The 23,297-nt window shown below is 38.4% G+C and overlaps 3 protein-coding genes and 1 pseudogene across 4 annotated transcripts; 2 read left to right on the forward strand and 2 right to left on the reverse strand.

Moving 5' to 3' along the window:
- Nucleotides 1–1,602: 1,602 nt before the first annotated feature.
- On the forward strand, nt 1,603–5,091 carry LOC104787424 (triacylglycerol lipase OBL1-like). 2 transcript variants are annotated; one of them, XM_010513002.3, is made up of 6 exons: nt 1,603–2,037; nt 2,417–2,616; nt 2,976–3,009; nt 3,539–3,674; nt 3,803–4,286; nt 4,645–5,091. In XM_010513002.3, the coding sequence occupies exons 1-6, from the start codon at nt 1,734–1,736 to the stop codon at nt 4,927–4,929; spliced, it is 1,443 nt and encodes a 480-aa protein (XP_010511304.1). In that variant the 5' UTR covers nt 1,603–1,733; the 3' UTR covers nt 4,930–5,091. The 2 variants fall into 2 exon arrangements, 1 of the variants encoding a protein (XP_010511304.1); XR_015557481.1 differs by lacking the exon at nt 2,976–3,009 and having other exon boundaries at nt 1,627–2,037.
- A 386-nt stretch (nt 5,092–5,477) lies between these two features.
- LOC147944304 (MATH domain and coiled-coil domain-containing protein At3g58410 pseudogene) lies at nt 5,478–6,723 on the reverse strand (annotated as a pseudogene).
- A 195-nt stretch (nt 6,724–6,918) lies between these two features.
- On the forward strand, nt 6,919–8,792 carry LOC147944305 (uncharacterized). The gene is made up of 5 exons (XM_087512534.1): nt 6,919–7,266; nt 7,559–7,688; nt 7,778–8,071; nt 8,153–8,374; nt 8,460–8,792. The coding sequence occupies exons 1-5, from the start codon at nt 7,196–7,198 to the stop codon at nt 8,790–8,792; spliced, it is 1,050 nt and encodes a 349-aa protein (XP_087368660.1). The 5' UTR covers nt 6,919–7,195.
- A 12,224-nt stretch (nt 8,793–21,016) lies between these two features.
- LOC104787423 (galactinol synthase 2) lies at nt 21,017–23,074 on the reverse strand. Its single transcript, XM_010513001.3, has 4 exons — nt 22,582–23,074; nt 21,884–22,207; nt 21,552–21,703; nt 21,017–21,466 (listed from the first exon to the last, which is right to left on the reverse strand). The coding sequence occupies exons 1-4, from the start codon at nt 22,909–22,911 to the stop codon at nt 21,262–21,264; spliced, it is 1,011 nt and encodes a 336-aa protein (XP_010511303.1). The 5' UTR covers nt 22,912–23,074; the 3' UTR covers nt 21,017–21,261.
- Nucleotides 23,075–23,297: the final 223 nt, after the last annotated feature.

A 23,297-nucleotide genomic window follows, 5' to 3' on the forward strand; every position in this document is an offset into this window, starting at 1 on the left:
CAAGAATTCCGGTTTAGTGAGTGCATTGATCGATGTAATTTGTACAACGGTCGATGAAAGGTTCGGTTTGTGCTTGGATTAGTTCTATTTTCTCTGGTTTGATTTATGGAAATCTAGGGATCAAGTATATAAGGAGAACTCGATGTCAGGGTGAGTTTTTAGCCACTTTGTCGTTCCTAAAGAGTTAGAAAGAAGACAAAGGTTTCCAGTGAGTTTCTGTGAGATCCGGGGCTTGTTCTTGAGAGATTCTTCTATGGGAGTGGAGATCTGTGGCTAAGAACATGGTGGAGAGCTTGCTGTGGTGTGTTTCTCGCTGTTCATATCTGCTTGTTTAAGAGGTGAGTGCGGGATCATGGTCTATCTAAGCGATTAGATGTGTGTTTTGTGTGATTTTGGGTGATTGATTGCTTATGTGGTTGTTTGTGAGTGTTTGCCTTAAGATTGGTGGTCTTTGGAGGATGTATTCGGCATCACGAAGCCAAGAGAAGTCTGTGAAGATCGTGTTCGGCAATACTTCGTGCGACTGCATCGATAGATGCAAGTGTGAGTCGGTCGATGTAGTTAGGGATTTGATGAAGACGATGGACATTGCATCGGTCGATGCAAGTGTTGCGTCGGTCGACGCAAGGTCGCAGAATCACGTATGTGTTCAGAATTGTTTGGTTTGTTTTTTTTGTGTTGTTTGTGTTTGTCTTTTCGCTTATGTGTATAGCCCAATAGATGGGAGGATCGTCTCACTGAGTATTTGTGATAATACTCACGCATCTCAATTGTTGTTTGTGGTGTGCAAGTATGTGACGTGGAATTATGGTGATGAGAAAGAGGATGATCTAGGGTTTCGGTTTTTGTGTTGTGCTTGTTTTTATATGTTACTGGAACCTTGTATAGAAGTATGCTAGATTGTTAGATAGAATGGTTAGGAATGATATCATGTTGTGTTTATTGGAATTGGTTATTGTTATATTTATTCTGTTGTGCATGTTATTGGTATTATGACTGATTAGAGTTGTTTATGTTGTTGGTTTAATTAAATTTTATGAAATGATTAATTATATATTATTATTACAAAAAGAAAAAAGTCAGCTTGTTTCAACTAGTAATGTCTTTTGGTCTGATGGAACAACAAGTTGTGATACTAAAAGAATTATTGTTATTGCTAAGCTAGGCGACTTTGAAATTTCAATATTTTCAAATGCATGACATGACAAGATGAGTTTGTTTATTATGTAAAGCCAAAGAACATCCTACTAACCATCAAAGCCTCTAATATCATGATAGAAGATCTCCTAGACTTTCCCTAAGTGGTTGTATAGGATTCTACCCATTTAACTAAGAGGTAAACTTACATGTTGGTGTGGTAACATGTTACAGCGTAGTACGTACATGTACAGCAGATAAGTGTAGTTCGCTAATGAGGGTTTCCGTCGTTACAATTTTTAGTGACGGCGAGTCACGTTTACGGTTAAGTCTATGTGCAGTTTAAGAAGAATATTGATTGATGGTATAAAAAAAAAGTCATTGATCCTCAATTCTTGATATAGGAATAAACAATCCAAGCATGGACTCGTGGTATTAAATATATGAATGGAACCTTAGAAATACACAATTATATATACAAAAAAAAAAACCATTGTATAACTACACAAAGCTAATCGTGACTTAGCTTGCAAAACAAATCTTTCACGTTTCAAAGCTCAATTAACGTTGACAACCAAACTACTAACAACAACAAAATGGTTCAACCTGAAAACTATTTTGTTCTTGATCCAAGAGAAGCCACCGTCATGGATCTGATATATCTTCTCTTCTACTCGGATCTCGAAAATAGAAAGTTCGTTGATACTTCGGTAGAGAACATTCACAATGATCTTTGCCGATTCAGGGGACGATGGATCATCTTTGTATCCATCGTTGTTCAGAAACTCATGATTATCCTCAGGAAACCTCTCTCCTTCTTCGGATTCGCTCTTGGCTTTTGGCTCAACCTTCCTTCTTCCAATGGTGGCTTCTTCAAGATATTCCTAAATCTTTTCCAAGGTTAGATTATCTTTTGACTTTCTTGTTTAGAACTTATTGGTACAAGTTTGGTTAGAAATTACACTAAAAATGAAATACAAATTTAAGTTGAATACTATTGAATTCATATTGGTTTCTTGAACGGAAACAATGAGGGGAGAATCAGCACATAAGTGGTGGTTACTATGAATTATTATTCTTCATACGAAAATAAAAAGCAGTTAAGGCATGAGCTAGGTGTTACTACTTAATACGTAAATACAACCATATTTTCTGTAAATTATCTTGCACTATTATATATAATTTGTGTAAACTTGTGTAAATGATCTGTCAAATAAATATCATATCGTCGGTCATATACCCTAAGTTTCGCATTTATATTACTTTTGTAACTTTTCAGGAAGGTTTATTTGGCCGGAAAAAACATCAGCAACATTTGCATCGCTAAACGGAAACCTAGACCAAAGAGTAGACTTAGGTTTAGGCCGGAGCATAGAGATAGGGGATGAAAGATACAAACCACTCTTGTCAATTATGGCTTCTAAGCTGTCTTACGAGAACGAAAACTGTATCAGATCCGTTCTTCAAGACCATTGGCAGGTTTTATTGACTAACTCTTCCATTTTTCGTAACTATATATATATATATATATATAATTTTACAACTCTCTGTCTCTAAACAATAAAGAAAACATTTTCTATGTGCATTTAGTTTTTCCGTTTAAAACAAGAAGAGAAGACTTTTTCCGAGTTCACATTAAAATACGGCAACATTTAGTTATTATATAGGCTTTTTTTTTTCTGACAATCCAGGATTATTATATAGGCCGTACCTTTTGTTCATTGAGTTGATTATATTATAACTTAGAACTTAGAAGTATGATCATGCATGTTCTTTTTAATTTTGAATTAATAAAACCACTTATGATCACTATTATTTTTTATTATGTTCTGGCAAAGATGGACTTATTGGGTTTCTACACCTGTCGGAATGGTGAGACTACTTCCCTTTTCTTATACTTTTAAAGTATAATGAATAATTAAGTGTATTGGATTAAAAATGCAGATACCACGTGAAAAACCAAGAGGTGTGGGATATTTTACTTTTCTCTTACTAACTTACATCATTTGATTCCAATAATAGTCAAATCTATAATGACCATATTATCTTTCACTTGTTTGGGTGTACAAATTCATTTAAAAAAAATCAAGGGGTGTATTCATATATATTTTATATAATTTGAGATTTTATAAATTGTTGTATGACTTTGAGTGAACTAACAAATTTTTTTATTATTTATTATAAAACATTAGTAATTCCTAACTCATCTAAATTCTAGATTTTTTGCACATATTAAAGAGAAAGTATTAAAATTGATAAGGATTTTTTTTTTTCTAATTAACAAATTTTCACAACTTTTTTTTGTTTTTTGAAAAAGATGTTTATTTCAAAACTTTAAACAAATACCATTCAATTAATATTAAGCTATATAATCACTTAACTATTTAGTTTGGCTTTTCAGATTATATACAAACGAGATCAACAGAAGTCATTGTTATTAGGGACACAAACCAAAATCCGAACCTCATTGTCGTCAGTTTCAAAGGCACTGATCCTTTCAACGCCGATGATTGGTGTACAGACTTGGATCTCTCTTGGTAAAATTGTTTTCTTTGTTTTAATTTTATATCCCTACAAATCTACACAATAATAAATGAAATACTTAGGTTTAGGTTGGTTCAATATTAGCTTCTCCTAATAAAACTATTGCGGCTTTCAAAAATAGGTACGAGGTTATGAATGTGGGAAAGATCCATGGCGGATTCATGAAAGCTTTAGGACTTCCGAAAGAAGGATGGCATGATGAAATAAACTCTGACCAAACCCAAAATGAACCAAGTCAACTTGCATACTACACAATTTTGCGTCAATTGAAAGAGGTGTTCGACCAAAACCCAACATCCAAATTTATTCTGACCGGACATAGCCTAGGTGGAGCCCTAGCGATCCTGTTCACAGCCGTGTTAATGATGCATGATGAGACAGAAATGTTGGAGAGGCTTGAAGGAGTTTACACATTTGGGCAACCACGCGTAGGAAACGCGGATTTCGGAAGTTATATGAAAGAAAATTTAAGAGAATTTCGCGTGAAGTACAAAAGATATGTCTATTGCAACGATATGGTTCCTAGGTTGCCTTTCGACGACAAGACACTACTATTCAAACATTTTGGGGACTGCCTCTACTGTAACAGTTTCTACAAAGGAAAGGTTGGTTATTAATAACAGCATATGCTTTTGTTTCTTTAAATTAGTCACTCATGATTAGGGTTTGAAAAAGTTTTTGTCCCTTCCCATATGAGAAGACTTCACAAAATTTCATGTGAGAGATAGGAAGCAATATTAATGAAAAAACTAGCTAGTAGATTCTATAGAGAATTAGAAGTATCAATATTTCTTACTTTTTAAAAAGTTTTATCCCCTTTTCTATCAAGATTTTCTATATATATATTTTAACATAGTAAAATTATTTATACATATAAATGTGTCAAGATATGGAAAACGAGAATTTTTTTCTTGTTTCCACATAATCCCATAATGATATATACATATTTGATATAATATTCAGGTGGAGGAAGAGGAGCCAAACAAAAACTACTTCAACATCTTCTTCGTTATACCGAAGATAATGAACGCATTGTGGGAGTTAATAAGGAGTTTCATCATGTCATGTTGGCAAGGTAGAGAATACAGGGAAGGATGGTTATTGACATGTTTTAGGCTTGTCGGTTTGTTGATTCCGGGACTTCCTGCTCATTTTCCTAATGAGTACATTAATGTTGCCCTTTTGGGGAACTTTTCTCGTCCTAATTCTCAACATTTGCCTAATGAGCCCTTTTTGAAAAACTTTTGATTCACACATGACTACTTGCATCGTTTCCAATTTTTTTTTCCTATTTTTTTCAATTATTTGTGTGTTCATGCTACTATCTTTCGTTAATTCTATCTTTGTATTTATTTTGTTTTGATATAATGTGTTACATGTTTTTTTTTAATTATTTTCATAATTTTACCAAATAATGTGATCAACTTTGAATAAATGGGAGAAGTAATAAATGGGAGAAGTAATTTTCTGCGGATAGTAGTATCATATTTTATTTTTTTTAACGTATTTGGTTTTTTTTTGGATAAACATGTATTATATCAGAGAAATTCTTTCTCTTTATTTTGAAATATTAATTTAAACGTTTTTGTGAAATATTAATTTAAACTTTTAAATTAAATAAACTATACCATAGCGGCAAAATTGATATCCGAAACTTAAAATTGCAGCGATACACGTGCTTCATAAAATGTGACAACTTCGACATAAGTTCAATTACCTTGCAAAAGACATGTTATTTTGAAACAAAGAGAGAAACGAAAATATCAGAACGCCCAAATGCATAAGAATCCAAGTCATTAAACAACATCATCGAATGATAGAGTAGTTCGGGTGGCCGACAACTCAGCTTTCTGCTCTTCCGCTAGAGCATCTAGTTTTGTAAGCTTGTCCTTCAATTTCAGTATGTTTTCTTCCGTTTCTTGGAGTCCTGAAATAACATACTGTTCTTTCTCCTTCTTCTCTTTTACTTGGTCCAATTTCTTTACCAACCAATCCACCTTAAAATTCACATTTTTCTATCAAAGGTTCAACAATGGTGGAAGTTCTCAGATCCAGAATCAAGGGAAGAAGAAAATAAGAAAGATAGTTTTATTCATCGTAAATGTAATTGTACAGTAAAGTTTTCTTATATACAAAATATCTAATCTCAAATTTAATATTAGCTTAACAACCTAACTAACTCTTAGTCAACGCTAAGCTCAACTCAGTCAACACATCATTTTGATACTTTCATATATGTTAGCGCGATGTCTGCATCCACAAGATCATCAATGGAAAGCTCCTCAAGTGACTTGCACAGCGTCTCAATTAAGTTGAGCAAGAAATTCATGCATGTTGTCCTCAGCTGTTGGCTCTTTGCACGAAAGTCAACTGCAATGTCAGATGTCTTTCAAATATATGTCTCACAGATTCTACCTAAAAGTGAAAAACACATTCATTTGATAACGGAAAACATATATAATACACTACAAGAAAACATGTAACTGGTTACTGCAATTTGCGACTAAAAACACAGTCGCTAAATTTAGCGACTGATTTGCGATTGTTTAGCTACTGAATGCCTACTAAAATAAATCAGTCGCTTAGTAGACGCTAATTGGAGACTGATGCATATTGTCGTAGTGTAGACGCCAATTTGCGACTAATTTAGAGACCAGTTTGACAGTCGCTAAAAGATTGCGACTAAAGAGCTACTATTTAGCGACTGCTTTAATAAATTTGGGCCTTAACAAAATTTGGGCCGTGACAAAAAATCGAAAACCCATTAATTTCGTGACAAAACACGAAAACCCTAATCTTTTCTCATTTCTTCTTCTTCTTCTTCTTCTTCTTCTTCTTCTTCGAGACGAAACGGCGAAACCTCACAAACCCTAGATCTAAATTCCCCTCACTCGACGAAACCGTAAACCCTTGATGGCTGGACAAAAGAAAAGAGGCGTAGGAAGAAGAAACACCTCTACTCGAACCTCTGGAACCTCACAAACGGCGAATCACAGACCCGACAATCTTCCTCCCCAGTATACCTTCACGCCGGCGAACCATCGAGTTCCAGAGACTGATTCTCAGGGAACTCCTGTCCCAAACCTCCAGGCTCCAGCGAGACCTACACCTTCTTACCGAGACTATCCACCTCCAACCAATCTGTTCCAGCACTCGAGGACCTTTCCCGAAAACATCCCCTTCCGGCGAAGATCCAACCAGGCGTCCTTTTCCTCAACCTCTGGCCTCCGCGACGAATCCACCAGAATTCTCGAGTCAACTTCGAGAGTCTCCTCAACCGTCAGTCTCGAATCGTCATAGACAGTCTCCTCAAGTCTCGAATCTACCACGAGAGTCTCCTCTACCTCGACAGTCTCATCGACCACCCCCTTCTCAACCTGGTCAACCTCGAGCAGCTTCTGCATCGCTTCACAGTTCTCAAGCGCAAAACTCACATGAGGAAGAAGCTAATTCGGAGGATGATGGTGCAAGAGAAGCAAATCTCCCAGCTGATGTACTCGCTTCTTTACATGACATGCTTGTCCAACCAGGCCGTGAGAAGTATACCACTGTCCTCTCTCCCTCATTAGAGCGTGGAACCACTTGGTAAGAATTTGGATTAGAATTTTGAATTTTGGATTAGAATTTGATTGTGTTTGTTTGTTTGGATTAGAATTTGATTGTGTTTGTTTGTTTGTGACTAGAATTTGGATTAGAATTCATAGAATCATAGTACTATGAGAATTAAATTTTGTGACTAGAATTTGATTGTGTTTGTTTGTGACTAGAATTTGGATTAGAATTTATTTTTGATCAATCATTTACGCCGGTTTACTTGGATTGATCGATTTGTTTGTGTTTGATTAGAATTTGACTACTGATTTGTTTTTGTTTGAAGGTTTGGACATGACAAGTCATCACTTACCCGACAGATTACAAAAGTGTTTACAAACAAGTTTGATGGTCCATTTTACAGGTGGGGTTGTGTTCCGAATTCAAGAAGAGAAGGTTACTTCTTGGAATTCGCGGTAAACTTCTACTCCTTTCAATTTGATTTCTGTATTTATAGCTTTTTGTCTTGGTTTTTTTTATCACTAACACTAGTCTTTTTTTGTAGAAAACACACACCTGGGATCCCTCTCTAACCGGTGTGGTTCAAGCAAAGTTCTATAGGATTTGTCAAAACCGTATGAAAGACATGGTTTCCAAGGCAGCAGCTCAGCGACAGGAAGTGAAACCGAGGTGGATTGAGAGAACTCTTTGGAAAGAAATGTGTGACTATTGGGACACCGAAGAAGCCATGGCAAAGAGTGCAACCACTTCAGCAGCTCGAATGTCTGACCGTAATGGTCTTGGCCCTCACAAACATGTATCAGGGCCGAAGTCTTACTTACAAATCGAACAAGAGATGGTGAGTTACATCATAACCTTTTCATTGTTTAATTACTTGACATCAACTGGTTCCTAACCTTTTCATTGTCTAACATTCCAGGAAGTAGAATTGGGAAGGCCGCCAACTATTCCTGAAGTTTTTCTCAGGACTCATACTAAAAAAGATGGTACTTTTGTGGATAAGAAAGCGCAAGCAGTTCATGAGGCATATAAGAAAAGAAGGGAAGCTAAGTTGGCTGCTCAGGATAATGGTGAGTCTTCAAATGGTACTTCACGTCGATCAGAGCTATCTCACGAGGAGGATGATGAACTCTTTCTTCAGGTAATTTGCTTCTTTCTAATAAGCTATTAAGTTTTTCATTGTTAAGTAATTATAATAACTCTTTCTCTCTGTTTTGTGTATGGAGTCTACTTACGTCAATGATAGAGGAACATACTTTGGAGTTGGAAGCCTAGGAAGTTACATCAACGGGAAGCGGAAGTACCCTGGAAGCTCTTCTACTTTCACAACCCTACAACAACAGCTTGAAGACGCTAACCGCAAGATAGAGGAACAAGCAGCTCTACAAGCACAGCGTGACGCAGAGGCTTCACAGGTTGCAGCTGAGGCTTTGCGGGTTGCATCTGAGCAACAAGCAGAGATCTCACGCTTGGTGAGTTTCCTCAAGACCAACCCGAACTATGTCGCCTTCCTTGAGTCTCAAACCAATGACCCAAACCCTGATGATTTTCAAAGTTAGGTTCCTTCATGTAATATTTGCAACACTCTTGGATATTTAGATGTTTTTTGGACCTTTTGCAACTTTTGTAAAAACATGGTACTTATGTCGTTGTTTAATTTCATGTTTGTTATGTTTTAGTACATGTTTTCTTAATCAGTTTTGGTATTACAAAATCAAATAATGCATTTTTAGCATAATTTTTTTAAAAACATGATAATTAAACAGTCGCAAAAGAGTCACCAAAACGTAAACAAAACAGAACTCAAACAGTCGCAAATTAGTAACCATATCAGTCGCTAAAGCGTTGCAATTCAGTCGCAACTTTAGCGACTGTTTGGCGAGGGAAGAGCGACCCCAATTAACAGTCGCCAATTAGTAGCTCCATATCAACTTTTTAGTGACTGATTTTTTTAGCGACGCACTGTTTAGCGACTACGTATGTCAGTCGCCAAGCAGTCGTGACTAAGTAGTTAGCGACTGTATAGTTACTGTTTTTGCAGTCGGTAAATCCATGTTTTCTTGTAGTGATATTCTCTCTTGTAAAACTAACAAAGAGATTTGAACCATTCTTGATTATATTGACAGCGGACGGAAGTATCTGATCAACGGCAGGAAGCATCCGACTCTCAAATATGTTCCTTTTCTCTCGACCAACCAAACCTGTCACAGATCTCTCGATAAAGTCAACCTTTCAACACCACGGCATGCCGTTTTTGTCTCCCGCACTTAGCGAGCTAACAAATTCAGCCTAACCCCTCCTTCCCACATCTAAACGATTCTCTGATTCGTCGAACCTGAACCCTTCAAACCGGCCAGGAGGAAGCAAGTTGATGCGGTGTCCGAGGCCGATGGCTCAATTGAAATTCCAAGTCCCTAGAAAATCCTCCTCTTCATCGCCTTGATTCCACGATCACACTTTGCCTTTACCTGCACCACAAACACAAATTGAGATGGATGAGTATTTTATAAACACTCAGTAAGCACACTTTGCCTTTATCTGCACCACAAACACAAATTGAGATGCATGAGTATTTTATAAACACTCAGTGAGGCAATCCTCCCATCTACTGGGCTATACACACAAGCAATTGTAATTCCAATGTTCCAAACAATCAACAAAAAAGCATACAAACCAGGAAAACAAACATCATCTCACTGGAAGGGAGGTATCGACCGACACCAGCCAAGTGTCGACCGACACTGGCTCTTGGTGTCGACCGACACTACCCCATAGTATCGACCGACACCAGCCAAGTGTCGACCGACACTGGCTCTTGGTGTCGACCAACACTACCCCACAGTGTCGATCGATGCTGCTTCACTGGTGTCGATCGACACTACCTCTGCAACCGCGGTTCACACAAAGCCGAGAGTCGAATCTTGCTCCCAAACTCCACTAAATTGCCCAATACTCAAATCCCAAGCCATATATATCCGTAGGAACCTGTAGCAATCAATCCTAGCAAGAAAAACACACAAAAACAACAACAAACAAGCAAGAACAAGGAATCACAGGCTTAGATCAGCCATGGTCATGCACTCACCTCTCTGCAGGAAGATTCTGACCAACAACAACGAATCCATTCTTCCTAGCAAGCTTCTAGCTCCTTCCTAGCTCCAAATCTCCCAACAAAAGCCAAGAATCTCACCAATCTCCTCCAAAAACACAAGAACAGCTCTTTCTCTCTTTTTCTCTCAAAACGATAAAACGGCGAGAGACAAAATTTACCAAAAAACCTTTTTTGTCGATTCCCACTTAAGTATCTCGGTTCAATAGTTTTTCTTAAACCAAACCGACCAAAATCGACAATTGAATCAATCTGGTTGAACCAGAAATTAATGGTGTCGACCGACACCACCCTTGGTGTCGATCGATACCCACCCCCAAAAGGTAGAGTTTTGGTTTGCGGGTGTTACAATTCTCCCCCACCAACATAGATTCGTCCTCGAATCTCGAACAACCATCAACCAAGGACTCCCGTGCAACCGTCTCCACGGCTCGCACTCCTTCGACCGATCTACGGAAGGTCACCTCTAGGCGATAGACTCACGCTCTAGGCATTATTTGCTCTCGACTTTTGGACTTTCCTTTATCCATAGGTCTAAACCTTGAGATTTTATTGGCTCCTCATCAGACCTAAGTCTGCATGCCATAATGTTGGCTCCTCATCGGGCCTAAGCCCGCCATCCATAATATATAAGGAAGTACAATATTTGTCTCTCGGGTTGCCACCCTACAGCGCGCCCTCAGATCGTCATCCGAAGTCGATATACCAACCATACTCCCAAGCCACAAAGTCTCAGAATATGGCAGTACTAGGAGAATCAAAGTCCCCCAAGAGTCACGAGCAAACAATTCTGAACATGTCTGAGTCTTATCCCTATCCAGGTTTCCTTCCCGTGGCTCGTGTAAAATATCACAAATGTCTTACCAACCACATATACCCACACTGGAATACCTCATGACCACACAAGGATCATATACATGCCACAAGGGCCGCCACTAAGACCGAACAAATGTCCTAAACAGGACCGCTACCAAGGCCAAACAAATGTCCTAAACAAGACCGCCACCAAGACCAAACAAATGCCCTAAACAAGACCGCCACCAAGGTCAAACAAATGTCTTCAACAGGACCGCCACAAAGGCCAAACAAATGTCCTAAACAGGACCGCCACCAAGGCTAAACAAATTTCCTAAACAAGACCGCCACCAAGACCAAACAAATGTCCTCAACAGGATCGCCACAAAGGCCAAACAAATGTCCTCAACAGGACCGTCACAAAAACCACTTGTCCCGAAGGACCGTCCCGAAGGACCGTCACAAAGACCATACATCCCGAAGGATCGCCTCAATAGGCACATTGGATAAACAGCCCGCCACAAAGGCCACACAATTGGCTAAACAGCCCGCCACAAAGGCCACACAACTGGCTAAATAGCCCGCCACAAAGGCCACACAACTGGCTAAACAGCCCACCACAAAGGCCACACAACTGGCTAAACAGCCCGCCACAAAGGCCACACAATTGGCTAAACAGCCCGCCACAAAGGCCACACAATTGGCTAAACAGCCCGCCACAAAGACCACACAATGTCTCGAAAGACCGTCCCACATGGGCACACAATGACTCAACAGTCCGCCATGAAGGCCACACAAGCCCTTCCAAGGCTCCCAACCACTAAAAATGGACAAATTCTAAATCCCATAAAACTTTCTATTGTTAGAACTTTCCACTTTTGGATAACTTTCCACTTTTAGAAACTTCCATTTCAGGAAACTTCCCTCTTTAGCAACAGCCTCACGGAATTCCGTATCCCAAGAACCACCTCTTAAGACTACAGCTGAGACCAGGCTAGACAAGCTCAATTCGCGGCCTGCTTCTCAAAGCACTTCTTAAACTTTGCCTTCATCCTCGTCTCATGCTCCCAAGTCTGCTCCTCAACATCATCACAGTCCTAAAGGACTCTCATCAAAAGAATCTTCTTCTTCCGAAGTTCCTTGATCCTCCTCCCAAGAACCCTCACCGGTCTCGCCTCCAAAGTCATGTTAGGCTGAAGATCTTCAGGAATCTTAGCCAACAACTGATGATCCTCACGAAGACACTTCCGCAACATAGAAATATGAAAAACCTTGTGGAACGCACGCATAACCTCAGGCAACTCCAGCCTATATGCTACCGGTCCCATCAGCTCAATCACTCTGAACGGACCCATAAACCTCGGACTCAACTTAGTCTCTGTCAATGACCTGTTCGGACCCCGCAACATGGCCATCTTGAGGTACACTTTGTCTCCTACCTGAAACTCAAGATCTCTCCTCCTCTTATCAGCATAACTCCTCTGCCTATCCTGAGCTTCCTTCATGTTCAGCTTGAGCACTCGAATCTTCTCTGAGATCTCCTGAACAAAATCTGCCCCGAACATGCTCCTCTCCCCCACCTGAGTCTAGCATAACGGTGTACGACATGGTCTCCCATACAAAACCTCATAAGGAGCCATCTTAATGCTCGCCTGATAACTATTGTTGTAAGCAAACTCTACCAGGTTCAGGTGACCTGCCCAATGGCCATCCCAATCCAACACACACATCCTCAGCAAATCCTCCAGCGTCTAGATCGTCCTCTCTGACTGTCCATCGGTCTATGGATAATAAGCTATACTAATATGCACCTTAGTGCCCATCTCTGCCTGAAATGCCTTCCAGAACACCGAAGTGAACTTAGAATCCCTATCAGACACAATACTCGCTGGAACCCCATGCAACATGACTATCTCCTTCACATACTTCTTAGCCAAGACCGCTGCTCCATCAGTCTTCTTAATGGCCAGAAAATGTGCTGACTTAGTCAACCGGTCCACAATGACCCAAATAGCATCAAAAGTCCGAGACACTGGCAATCCCACCACAAAAGTCCATCGTGACCATATCCCACTTCCACTCGGGAATGGGTAGACTCTTTAGTAACCCGCCAGGAACCTGATGCTCAGCCTTCACTAGCTGACACACACCGCACCTCGCGACCCAACTAGCTACATCATTCTTCATCCCGACCCAGTGATAGTACCTCTTGAGATCACGGTACATCTTAGTCGCTCCTGGATGAATAGAAAACTTGCTCGCATGAGCCTCTCTCAGGATCTCCTGCCTCAACTCCTCATCCTTGGGCACACAAATCCGACCGTGCACCAAGATAGTACCATTATCTGAGACCTGATACTCTGAATCAACATCCTTGAGGCATTTACCAGCCCCAAATCTTTCTCCTGAGCCAAACGCACCCTACTCAGAAGATATGCTCTATCAACTGCCTCCAAACCCAACGGTTCCAGAGAAACAGCACACAACCTCAACGCACTGATCTCTCCTACCAGAGACTCCATCTCCTGCTGCTGAGCCGAAGCTACCCTCTTCCGACTCAGAGCATCTGCAACCTTGTTAGCCTTACCAGGGTGATAGGCTATCTCCAAATCATAATCCGCCACCAGCTCCATCCACCGCCCTGCCTCAAGTTCAGCTCGGGCTGAGTGAATATATACTTCAGGCTCTTATGATCTACAAACACCTGTACCTTTGCACCATAAAGATAAGATCTTCAAATCTTCAGGGCAAAAACTACAGCAGCCATCTCCAAATCATGAGTAGGATAGTTGTCCTCATGCTTCCGCAACTGCCACGAAGCGTAGGCAATCACCTTCCCATGTTGAATCAACACACACCCCAAACCAACTCTAGATGCATCAGTATAAACCACATAGGGTTCTCCCTGCTCAGGCAAAGCCAACACCGGCATAGTAGTCAATATCTCCTTAAAGCTTTCAAAGCCCTCCTCACACTCCTGTGACCAAACAAAAGGAATATCCTTCCCTGTCAACTTAGTCATCGGGTGTGTCCTACTCGCAAAGCCCTGCACAAATCTCCTGTAGTAACCTGCCAAACCAAGGAACTCATAAAACCCATACCTCGTCCTTCTTCTACTCTTACAACACTGACGCTCCCCACAGTGAAGTTATAGGACGAAAGAATCCCATGCTCAACAAATCCTCTGGTTACTTCCTCAGCTCTACTAAACTAATAATCAAATATGCCAACATCAACTCGCCGCCACCTGAAAATCACCAATCAAAGATCCTTGAGAACTGATCATCTCATCTGTGACCACTCTTCAGGTCATCCATTAAACTTTTCGCCTTTCTGGCAATTCACATTCCCCTTCCAAAAATAGACAAGTCCTAACTATTCATAGAACTTTTTATTTATGGAAACTTTCCTTTTCTGGAACTTTCTATTCTTCCTTTGCAACGACACTTTCCATAAATAGCAAAACTCTAACTCCCTCAACACTTTCCATATTTGGAATCACATATTTCCATATTCCACATCAAGATTTCATAAGAACTAATCATCTTATTAAATCGTCTCCAACAACATTGTCAGTAAATTTGCAATACGGTCATCTCGGTCTTAGCAAAACTTGTCACCACACTCACAGCACCCGCTAGACCTCCATCAACACCAGTAAGCACATCAGCCAAACAACTAAAATCCAAGATTAGACCACCATCAATTCTCGAGGTCTACATTTCGTTGTTATGTTTATACTCACGTCCTAGGCATTGCTTGTTCCAAACTCCTCCACCCTTAGGTCGCAACCTCGGGCCCTACCAATCTCACTCTCAGACTAGCGTCTTCGAGTTATACTGTCTCACTCTTGGACCACAATCCTCAAGATCTCGGTATCAGGGGAACTACTCATCCCCTCAGGGAAACATCATCCCCTCTACCACTCTCGGAGCCCCCAGCCCCTTGAGCTATCGGTATTCAGGAAAACCACCATTCCCTCAGGAGAAACAATCCTTAAGGACTATAAACATCTTCCGACCAAAAGTACTTCCAGTGGTCCGAGTATAACATTACAATGTTACACCTGCCCATTCAACTTCTAATATCCAACTGGATTACCTACCAAACAGAGAAATATCTGCTCCAACTACATATGTCCACCTATCCACCTCTCTAGGCTCGATACCTCTCGAGAAGAATCTCGCACCGGTCATCTACAACTGCTCCATCCTCCTAACATAAGATGGAAAGTCCTCAACATCCCCAGCCCTCAGCTGCACCCCAACACATGCGGCACAACTAGAGCCTCCACTGGTACCCCTCTCGGTAACCGCTCCAATAGCACGCCAACAGATCCGCCAAGCGATCATCTCGACCCTGGGCTCCACCTGCTGCAACCCCACACCTGGGTTCCCAGCACCCCCGGCATTCTCGCCGGATAACCTTCTCTGGTCCCTCTTGATACGCTTGCGACCCTCTGACGTACCTCCTCGTGGAACTCTGGACCACACACTCGCTGGCCTCGGAACCTGCCCGACCATGAGCACGACCACGTCCCCATCCACGACCAACAACTCAAATACCTTTAACCACTGCACTTCCAAGAACAGAGGCTAACAATCAATCTTAACATAACACAAAAACACAAAAACACAAACTCACCGTGGAATCACACTGTAGGCTCGAAGAGGATGTTCTAGGACTCCATGCCACACACAATTGACTAACTCACATAATCAATCAAAGCATGCAAATCCCAAACATCTACAGCATAAAGCCTAGTGAATCCAAACCTAGAACCGTAAGGGTTCTGATACCAAACTGAAACGACCCGACCCATTTTTTCTTAATAATAAAATAATAAATAGTAATAATAAATAAACTACAACTAGTGGTCCTATACCCACTAGCCGCCTAACCACAATCACAATCAACAGCGGAAATAACCAATACCAATATCTAATAAATAATAAACCGATAAATATAACATATCAATATCCAAAAATTAACCAACAGGAATCACAGAACCAGCAACCTAGCAATGTTTCTAATGACCCAACTCTAGCAACCTAGCAATGCTAGATAACATCCAATCGAGTCCCTAGAACATCCAATTCTTCATTGCCTCGATTCCACGATCACACTTTGCCTTTACCTGCACCACAAACAGAAATTGAGATGCATGAGTATTTTATAAACAGTGAGGCAATCCTCCTATCTAATGGGCTATACACACAAGCAACTGTAATTCCAATGTTCCAAACAATCAACAAACAAAACATACAAACCAGGAAAACAAACATCATCTCGCTGGAAGGGAGGTGTCGACCGACACTGGCTCTTGGTGTCGATCGACACTACCCCACAGTGTCGATCGATGCCGCTTCACTGGTGTCAACCGACACCAATTGGTATCGATCAACACTACCTCTTCAACCGTGATCCACACAAAGCCGAGAGTCAAATCTCGCTCCCAAACTCCACCAAATCGCCCAATACTCAAATCCCAAGCCATATACATCCGTAGGAACCTGTAGCAATCAATCCCAGCAAGAAAAACACACAAAACAGCAACAAACAAGCAAGAACAAGGAATCACAGGCTTAGATCAGCCATAGTCATGCACTCACCTCTCTGCAGGAAGATTCTGACCAACAACAACGAATCACACCTTCCTAGCAAGCTTCTAGCTCCTTCCGAGCTCCAAATCTCCCAACAAAAGCCAAGAATCTCACCAATCTCCTCCAAAAACTCAAGAACAGCTCTTTCTCTCTTTTTCTCTCAAAACGATGAAACGGCGAGAGACAAAACTTGCCAAAAACCCTTTTTGTCGATTCCCACTTAATTATCTCGGTTCAATGGTTTTCCTTAAACCAAACCGACCAAAATCGATAATTGAATCAATCTGGTTGAACCAGAAACACCACCCTTGGTGTCGATCGAACCTCACCCCCAAAACGCAGAGTTTTGGTTTGCGGGTGTTACAGAACCACACCACTGCATTTGTGGCTTGTATCCTGAAACAAGAGACCACCTCTTCTTACATTGTGATTTCAGTGAAGTTCTCTGGCAAGAAGCAACGCGGAGACTCGGCTACAGCCCATTTGTTTTTCAAACTTGGGATGCTTTGTCAGCGTGGCTTAACATCAAAGACTCAATTCCAACTCAGACATTGCAGCGGCTAGTTGCGCAGGTAATCATCTACACTATTTGGCTAGAAAGGCACAACCGATTTCACAACAATGTTGCCACACCTCCCCATATCCTGTTCAAGCTACTGGATAGACTGGTTCGTGATGTGATTATAGCTAAGAGGCATCGGAAAAACTTCAAAAACTCAATGCGGAGTTGGCTTAGATTCCTCTAAATTTTTGTAATTCAGATCATTCCTCGTTTTTATTTTTTTGGGCGATTATCTCCTGTTTCAAGGCTATTGTATTCAGTACAATCTATTTTCATTAATGAAAATTCACATTAAAAACCACACCACTGCCGATGGAGAAGGGAACTAAAATATCAGCCTCAATACCTTTTTAACAAATCTGACAAAGCAGTCCTCCTCTTAATTATAATAAAAAATATCTTGAGCCTTGATAATTTTTCATGTCAATTTTCTACATTAATCTCATAAAAACATACGAAAGTGCAACCGCTGCAACTGCAAGATTGGTAACCAAGACAAGATGTGAGGAATCAGATCTTTGTGTACATCACTAATCCCATTATTCTTCTTTTTCTTATTCAAACTCATCTCAACATAACTGATATAGATACATTGATTGAGAAACATGAAAAGAGTGAGTTTTATAAGGTTAAACCAATATAGAATTTTTTAAAAAATAAACAAAAAAAAATTCAAATAAAAATCACATTTTTGTTCGTAAGTTAATCCAAAAAAAAAAATTGTTTTTAGAAATATGGCAATGCTTTTTGAAAAGATCCGTCTCCTTTGAGAATCCATTATAATCTCATCAAATTTGCAAAGCTTAGAAAGAAGTACAAACCAAAAAGTCGTATAACACCAAATCACATTGTAACTGTTATTTTTTTTGGAAATATGTTCATTTAAGAAAAAAAATTATAATTTGATATTTTTTCTTTAGGGAAAACATACAGTTAAACATCTATAAATTAATACTTTATAACTAAATAAACACTATAAATTAATAAATTTTGTTGGTCTCAAGTTAGGCCATTCTAAAAATTAACAAAATTCGATAAGATAATAAAATTATAATTTTTTAAATCGCCATGTACAATATGGTCCCAATATTAACATAAATTAATAATTATGTAAATTTATATAAATATATATATATGTGTCTAATAATATACTAAGTTTTTAAAAATTGAATTTTCTCCTAGAGCTCATCTCTGTAAAACAATCGTTATGTTGTTTTTATTTCAAAAAATAATGATATAAAATACTCTATAACATGTCATAAAAATAACTAATTTTTTAAAGTTTTCAATTTGTAGATATATATCACTTTCATTTGGATAATTTTAAAAGCTATTAAAGTACAACAATTTATATTATTATTCATGAATTTGCATTTATGTATGTTATATGTATAAATAAAATTTTCTATAGTATTTGTAATTCATTGTAGATAATGTTTTCTAAATAGTATAAATTCAATTCCAAAACCATAAAATTTATGACATCCAAAAGTCTAATTTTATTTTTATAAAATTGTCTCAATTCATAATTTTAAAAATCTAGACAATTAAAAAATACATCTACGAATTAATAATTTTTAATTTATATTATTAAATAATAAATATTAATTTATAGATAAATTAATATCACTATAATTTAATAAAATGTCATAATTCCAATATTATTAATTTATAGAGGTTTTACTGTATATATCTTAATCTTGTGTCTGCCATAAATTTCAATAGATTTCAATAATAAGATGAAGAATTATGATATTATTGATTTATCGAAAGACTCGTTGCCTCCCATTTTGTCTTGGTTACCAATCCAAACAATCGTCATATATTTTCTGAAGAGGAGAGTGGAATCAACATGAAGAGTTTATTGACGCTCAAGTTCTATGTTCATAATGAGGAAGAGGAAGATCAGTTTGTGAGATGTTTTCATTAAATCAATAAAGATTACAATTGGAGAGATTCGGTGATAATCCGGTGAGATTCTGATGAGATTCCAAGGAAGTCGAAGGATCAAAGCGGAAGTTAGTTAGGGATTGAGATTGAGATATTTTCGCTCTGATACCATTATATAAAATAATCTCATTTTCATTAATTCAATAAAGATTATTATTGAGAGTTTATATACAATTGTTAGAGGCCTAACCAAAGCCTGAAATACTCTAATACAAGTAGAGACTTATGTACATTGACTATTTACATTAACACATTGACCTATATACACTAATAAGAAACTTTCAAATTGATCCACATATCAATGGGAGAGATGCCTTTGTTTTAAGCTTGGAGTATCGATACTTGAACCGTAGCGGATGCTTTGCTTTCAAGTCTCCGATGTTGACTGGCAATTTCATACACAGCAGTAATGCTATCTTTGGTTTTGCCGTATATTTTCACTTGTTGGAGATGTGGGATTCTCATCAGAAAGAACCTCACTTGCTCAACAAACCTTGCTTCATCTTCAATAACTTCACTTTGTTTATCATTAGTAGTCTCATATATTTTCAGAAGAGTTACAGGGGATGTTACTAGGTAAGACTCATCCTCACCCGTAATCTGGCAGGGACACTCATCACCGCACTCATCTGTGGCTAAGAGGAAGAGTCCCTAAGCATAAAATACAGATATAAATCACTTGATGCATCTGTTTTGCTTAATTTCATTTTTACTAATAAAACTGAATTCACTACGCAGCACCTTGATTTTTTTACCTCCAAGACGAGGGTTTCCAAACGTGGACAGCATCCCAGCCTAATTGAATCACATCCCAGCCTAATGTTTTGCAACTCTGAATAGTCAGGTGAGTCAAGTTTCCAAATTCGTGCAATGGATGACGAAGGACCTAAACATAAGCAAATCAGTGTTGTGTTGTCAGAAAATGGAAGTTTTAGTTGCTCAATAGTGATGTGATCAATAACACCAATTCATATAGAAATATTATGTATGTTAAAGCTGGTTTATTTGTAAAAATGTTTAGCTATTCTGCACAAACTTTGTTCTATATCAAATTCTTTTTTTTAGCCAAAAACTCGAAGACATGAACTTATTAATTAATTATTTTTTGTATCAGATTCTAATTGTTGTACTGTTAGGACCTTATATACGGCTTTGTCAACAATAGCATAATAGTAGTAGATAGTTAAACTAATATATTACGAAAATGTAGAATATATGACAATGGTTCGTTCTGCCTGATCACAAAAAGAAAGCAATAAACACTATTTAGATTAGAATAACAGTCAAAACCGATTTAACAAAAGTATTTGAATAAGATCCAATATGCTAAGGGCTAGATTTGTACATTGAACAGATGAATGTTAGATATGTGACATAATTTCAAAGGAACAGCTTTTCAGCCATTGGATTTCACATAGTGATTATAGTTTTTTTTTAGGAATCTTGAGGTCACATGATATATTTACATCTTTTTCAATATTGACTTGCAATCATTAGTTTTCTAATGTGGGCATCTCGTAGCGTCTGAATCATCAAAATTTATATGAACTTTATTTTTTTTCCGAATCTCGCAAGGCACAAAGCAGTTTCACCTGATCAAGTTGGTCTGGTGGCACTAGTAATCATCAAACTTTAAAAATAATATAGTCAACACCTCCATACATGTTATTTTAACCAAGTTATTTCGTTATTGTCAACATTTTATTTAAATATTACCAAGAAAGAATTTGAGTTTTGAGGTGACTACTATAAAGAAACAAGAAAGGAGAAAACTAAACACATTGTATTCTCATGTATATAAAATATACTTTACAATATAGCAGGACGCATTGTTACTTTAGCAAAAACTGATTTAGAGATATAAAAATGCCTCCAAAACCAATAAAAATAATATAGTAACACAATCTCATATAATATAACTATATATTCATTCCTATAAACAAGTATTCAAACCAAAGCAATATTTAATCATAAGAAGCGCAGCGACAAGCTTGATGATCATATGGCTTTTAAGCTGCTGATGGAGCTTTGACGGACTGAAGCACACCGGCTTGGGACAAAGCTTCGACGAACTGCTGAAATGCCTGTTGCTTCTTGTGGCCGTCTCCGATAATGTTCTTGTAATCAAGAGACTCGTCGTTGTAAATGTCCCACCATTTTTTGACCAGCATCTTGATATCTGCTCTGTTCATGTTCTCTTCTTCTCCAGTAAATCTGATACGAAAATTTGTAATTTATTAACTTTACTAGTTACTATAGCTATTCATTGATTATCTAATAATATATGCCCAAAATATACCTCCAAGGCTTAGCACCAGCAGCACAGTAGTGAACAACTTTGACTTGTTCAAGCTCTATATTCTCTGGATGTCTCCAGATCATGGCCAAGACCAAGTTGTAAACTGATGGTATTGGCTTGTATATGTCCTTAAAGTACATATTCAAGAAATCCTGTTACAAACAAATCAAGTTATTATAATACGTTTCGATTGTAATATCAAAAATAATTTGAGAAAAATTCCTGCGTAAAAGTATTATTATCTCTTCTAATATGTTTTGGGTTGCAGTATCCATAAGAATTATTAAAACAAAATTCCTGCCTAAAACTGCTTTTTATAGCTTTTATTTTACCTGTTCAGCAAAAAGAGTGGGAGGCACGACTCTGACAGTATCCAAGAGGTTATGATAAGTGGAGAGGTTAGGCTCGTAAACGAACATACCGGCGTTGAAATACAAAGGCGGCTTAGGACCAAGCTTGGCCTCTGGCCAAGTCACCTTCTCTGGACACTGTTGGCAATAACCGATCTTGTATTGTGGGGAGTGGCTCCATGTCTTTTCACAGAAACAATCCATGACTGCGTAGAATTGGCCATCAGGGAGATCAAACAAATGATCTATGTTGTCGAACACTTGTATGTCTCCATCCAAGTATATCATCTTGTTGTACTCCACAAACTGCAATCATATAGTACAAAAGAAATTAAACAAAAAGACAAATCAAAATTCTGGCCCAAGAATATAGGGAAACATAATAAACTGATCACAAAAGTTGACAAATAGTTTTGAATTTATCAATCATTTTAACACAAAATTTTAGACAAACAAAAAAAAGTTTTAGAAAAATGTGTATTTAACTAGTAACTTTTTCGGATGAGACTAAATAATACTGAACCAATTCACTACAATTAAACAAATTAACCGAAATTCATTTAATATTATTTTAAATAAATATATATCTAAATATTCAAAATATACTAAATAAAATATATAGAATTTATTTTATGAAAAAATTTCAAAAATAAAAAAAATATGTATTTTTATGTGCATACCTTCCAGATACGAAGCTTAGAGTAGTTGATAACGTAGTAAGCCATAGCAAACTCGGTTTGATTCTCCGGTGGGTAAACCGGCTCTATCTCCTTAACAACACAGCCTTGATCAACAAGCTGTTTCCGGTGATCCTCCGGTACGTCGGGCAAAACTGCCACCACGAGTGGATACTTGCTCTCAGCTTTCCTTAACCCCTTAGCAAGCCCCACCACTCCTTTCACGTAGTCACCGTTCCCAGCAAGAAAAGTCACGTAAGCCCTCTTCTCTCCCCCGTAAGCGGTGGCTGAGACGACAGGTCCGGTGAGTTTGGTATTGATCTCAGGTGCCATCTTCTAACTTGTTGTCTTTAGAAAAAAACTAACTTTGTGTTCGTGTTTGTGTTTTTGTTCTTGTTTGAGTTTGTGTGTAGTAGTAGTGTGATGAGTTTGTAGGTGGAAGCATAATGGTGCTTTATATAGAAATTTTGGTTAATTAATTTAAAGATTAATCACTAATAACTTCTGGATAATTAAAAGTTATAAATACGACCGACTACTAAACGTTTCGAGAGAAAGATTTTAATCCAACGGCTATTAAACAATGAGATAAAATCCAACGGCTTACGATACGCGCGCGAAGCTTCGTTTGACTCATCAAGGTGATGCCACGTTTACGTGACGACACGTGTCAGTATCTAGACAGTTCGACTCATCAAGGTTTGTTTTATAAATTAAGA

Source organism: Camelina sativa, chromosome 5, assembly GCF_030686135.1.
Source record: "Camelina sativa cultivar CO46 ecotype springtype chromosome 5, ASM3068613v1".
Taxonomy (NCBI): domain Eukaryota; kingdom Viridiplantae; phylum Streptophyta; class Magnoliopsida; order Brassicales; family Brassicaceae; genus Camelina; species Camelina sativa.

Excerpts from the sequence above, each read along its gene's own strand:
- LOC104787424 (XM_010513002.3), top strand. The coding sequence starts at position 1,734 with ATGGTTCAACCTGAAAACTATTTTGTTCTTGATCCAAGAGAAGCCACC. Across the intron at positions 3,010-3,538 it reads TTTCTACACCTGTCGGAATG|ATTATATACAAACGAGATCA; the intron begins GTGAGACTACTT and ends TTGGCTTTTCAG. Across the intron at positions 4,287-4,644 it reads ACAGTTTCTACAAAGGAAAG|GTGGAGGAAGAGGAGCCAAA; the intron begins GTTGGTTATTAA and ends TATAATATTCAG.
- LOC147944305 (XM_087512534.1), top strand. The coding sequence starts at position 7,196 with ATGCTTGTCCAACCAGGCCGTGAGAAGTATACCACTGTCCTCTCTCCC. Across the intron at positions 7,267-7,558 it reads TTAGAGCGTGGAACCACTTG|GTTTGGACATGACAAGTCAT; the intron begins GTAAGAATTTGG and ends TTTTGTTTGAAG. Across the intron at positions 8,375-8,459 it reads ATGATGAACTCTTTCTTCAG|TCTACTTACGTCAATGATAG; the intron begins GTAATTTGCTTC and ends TTGTGTATGGAG.
- LOC104787423 (XM_010513001.3), bottom strand. The coding sequence starts at position 22,911 with ATGGCACCTGAGATCAATACCAAACTCACCGGACCTGTCGTCTCAGCC. Across the intron at positions 21,704-21,883 it reads CCACTCTTTTTGCTGAACAG|GATTTCTTGAATATGTACTT; the intron begins GTAAAATAAAAG and ends TGTTTGTAACAG. Across the intron at positions 21,467-21,551 it reads GCTGGTGCTAAGCCTTGGAG|ATTTACTGGAGAAGAAGAGA; the intron begins GTATATTTTGGG and ends TTTTCGTATCAG.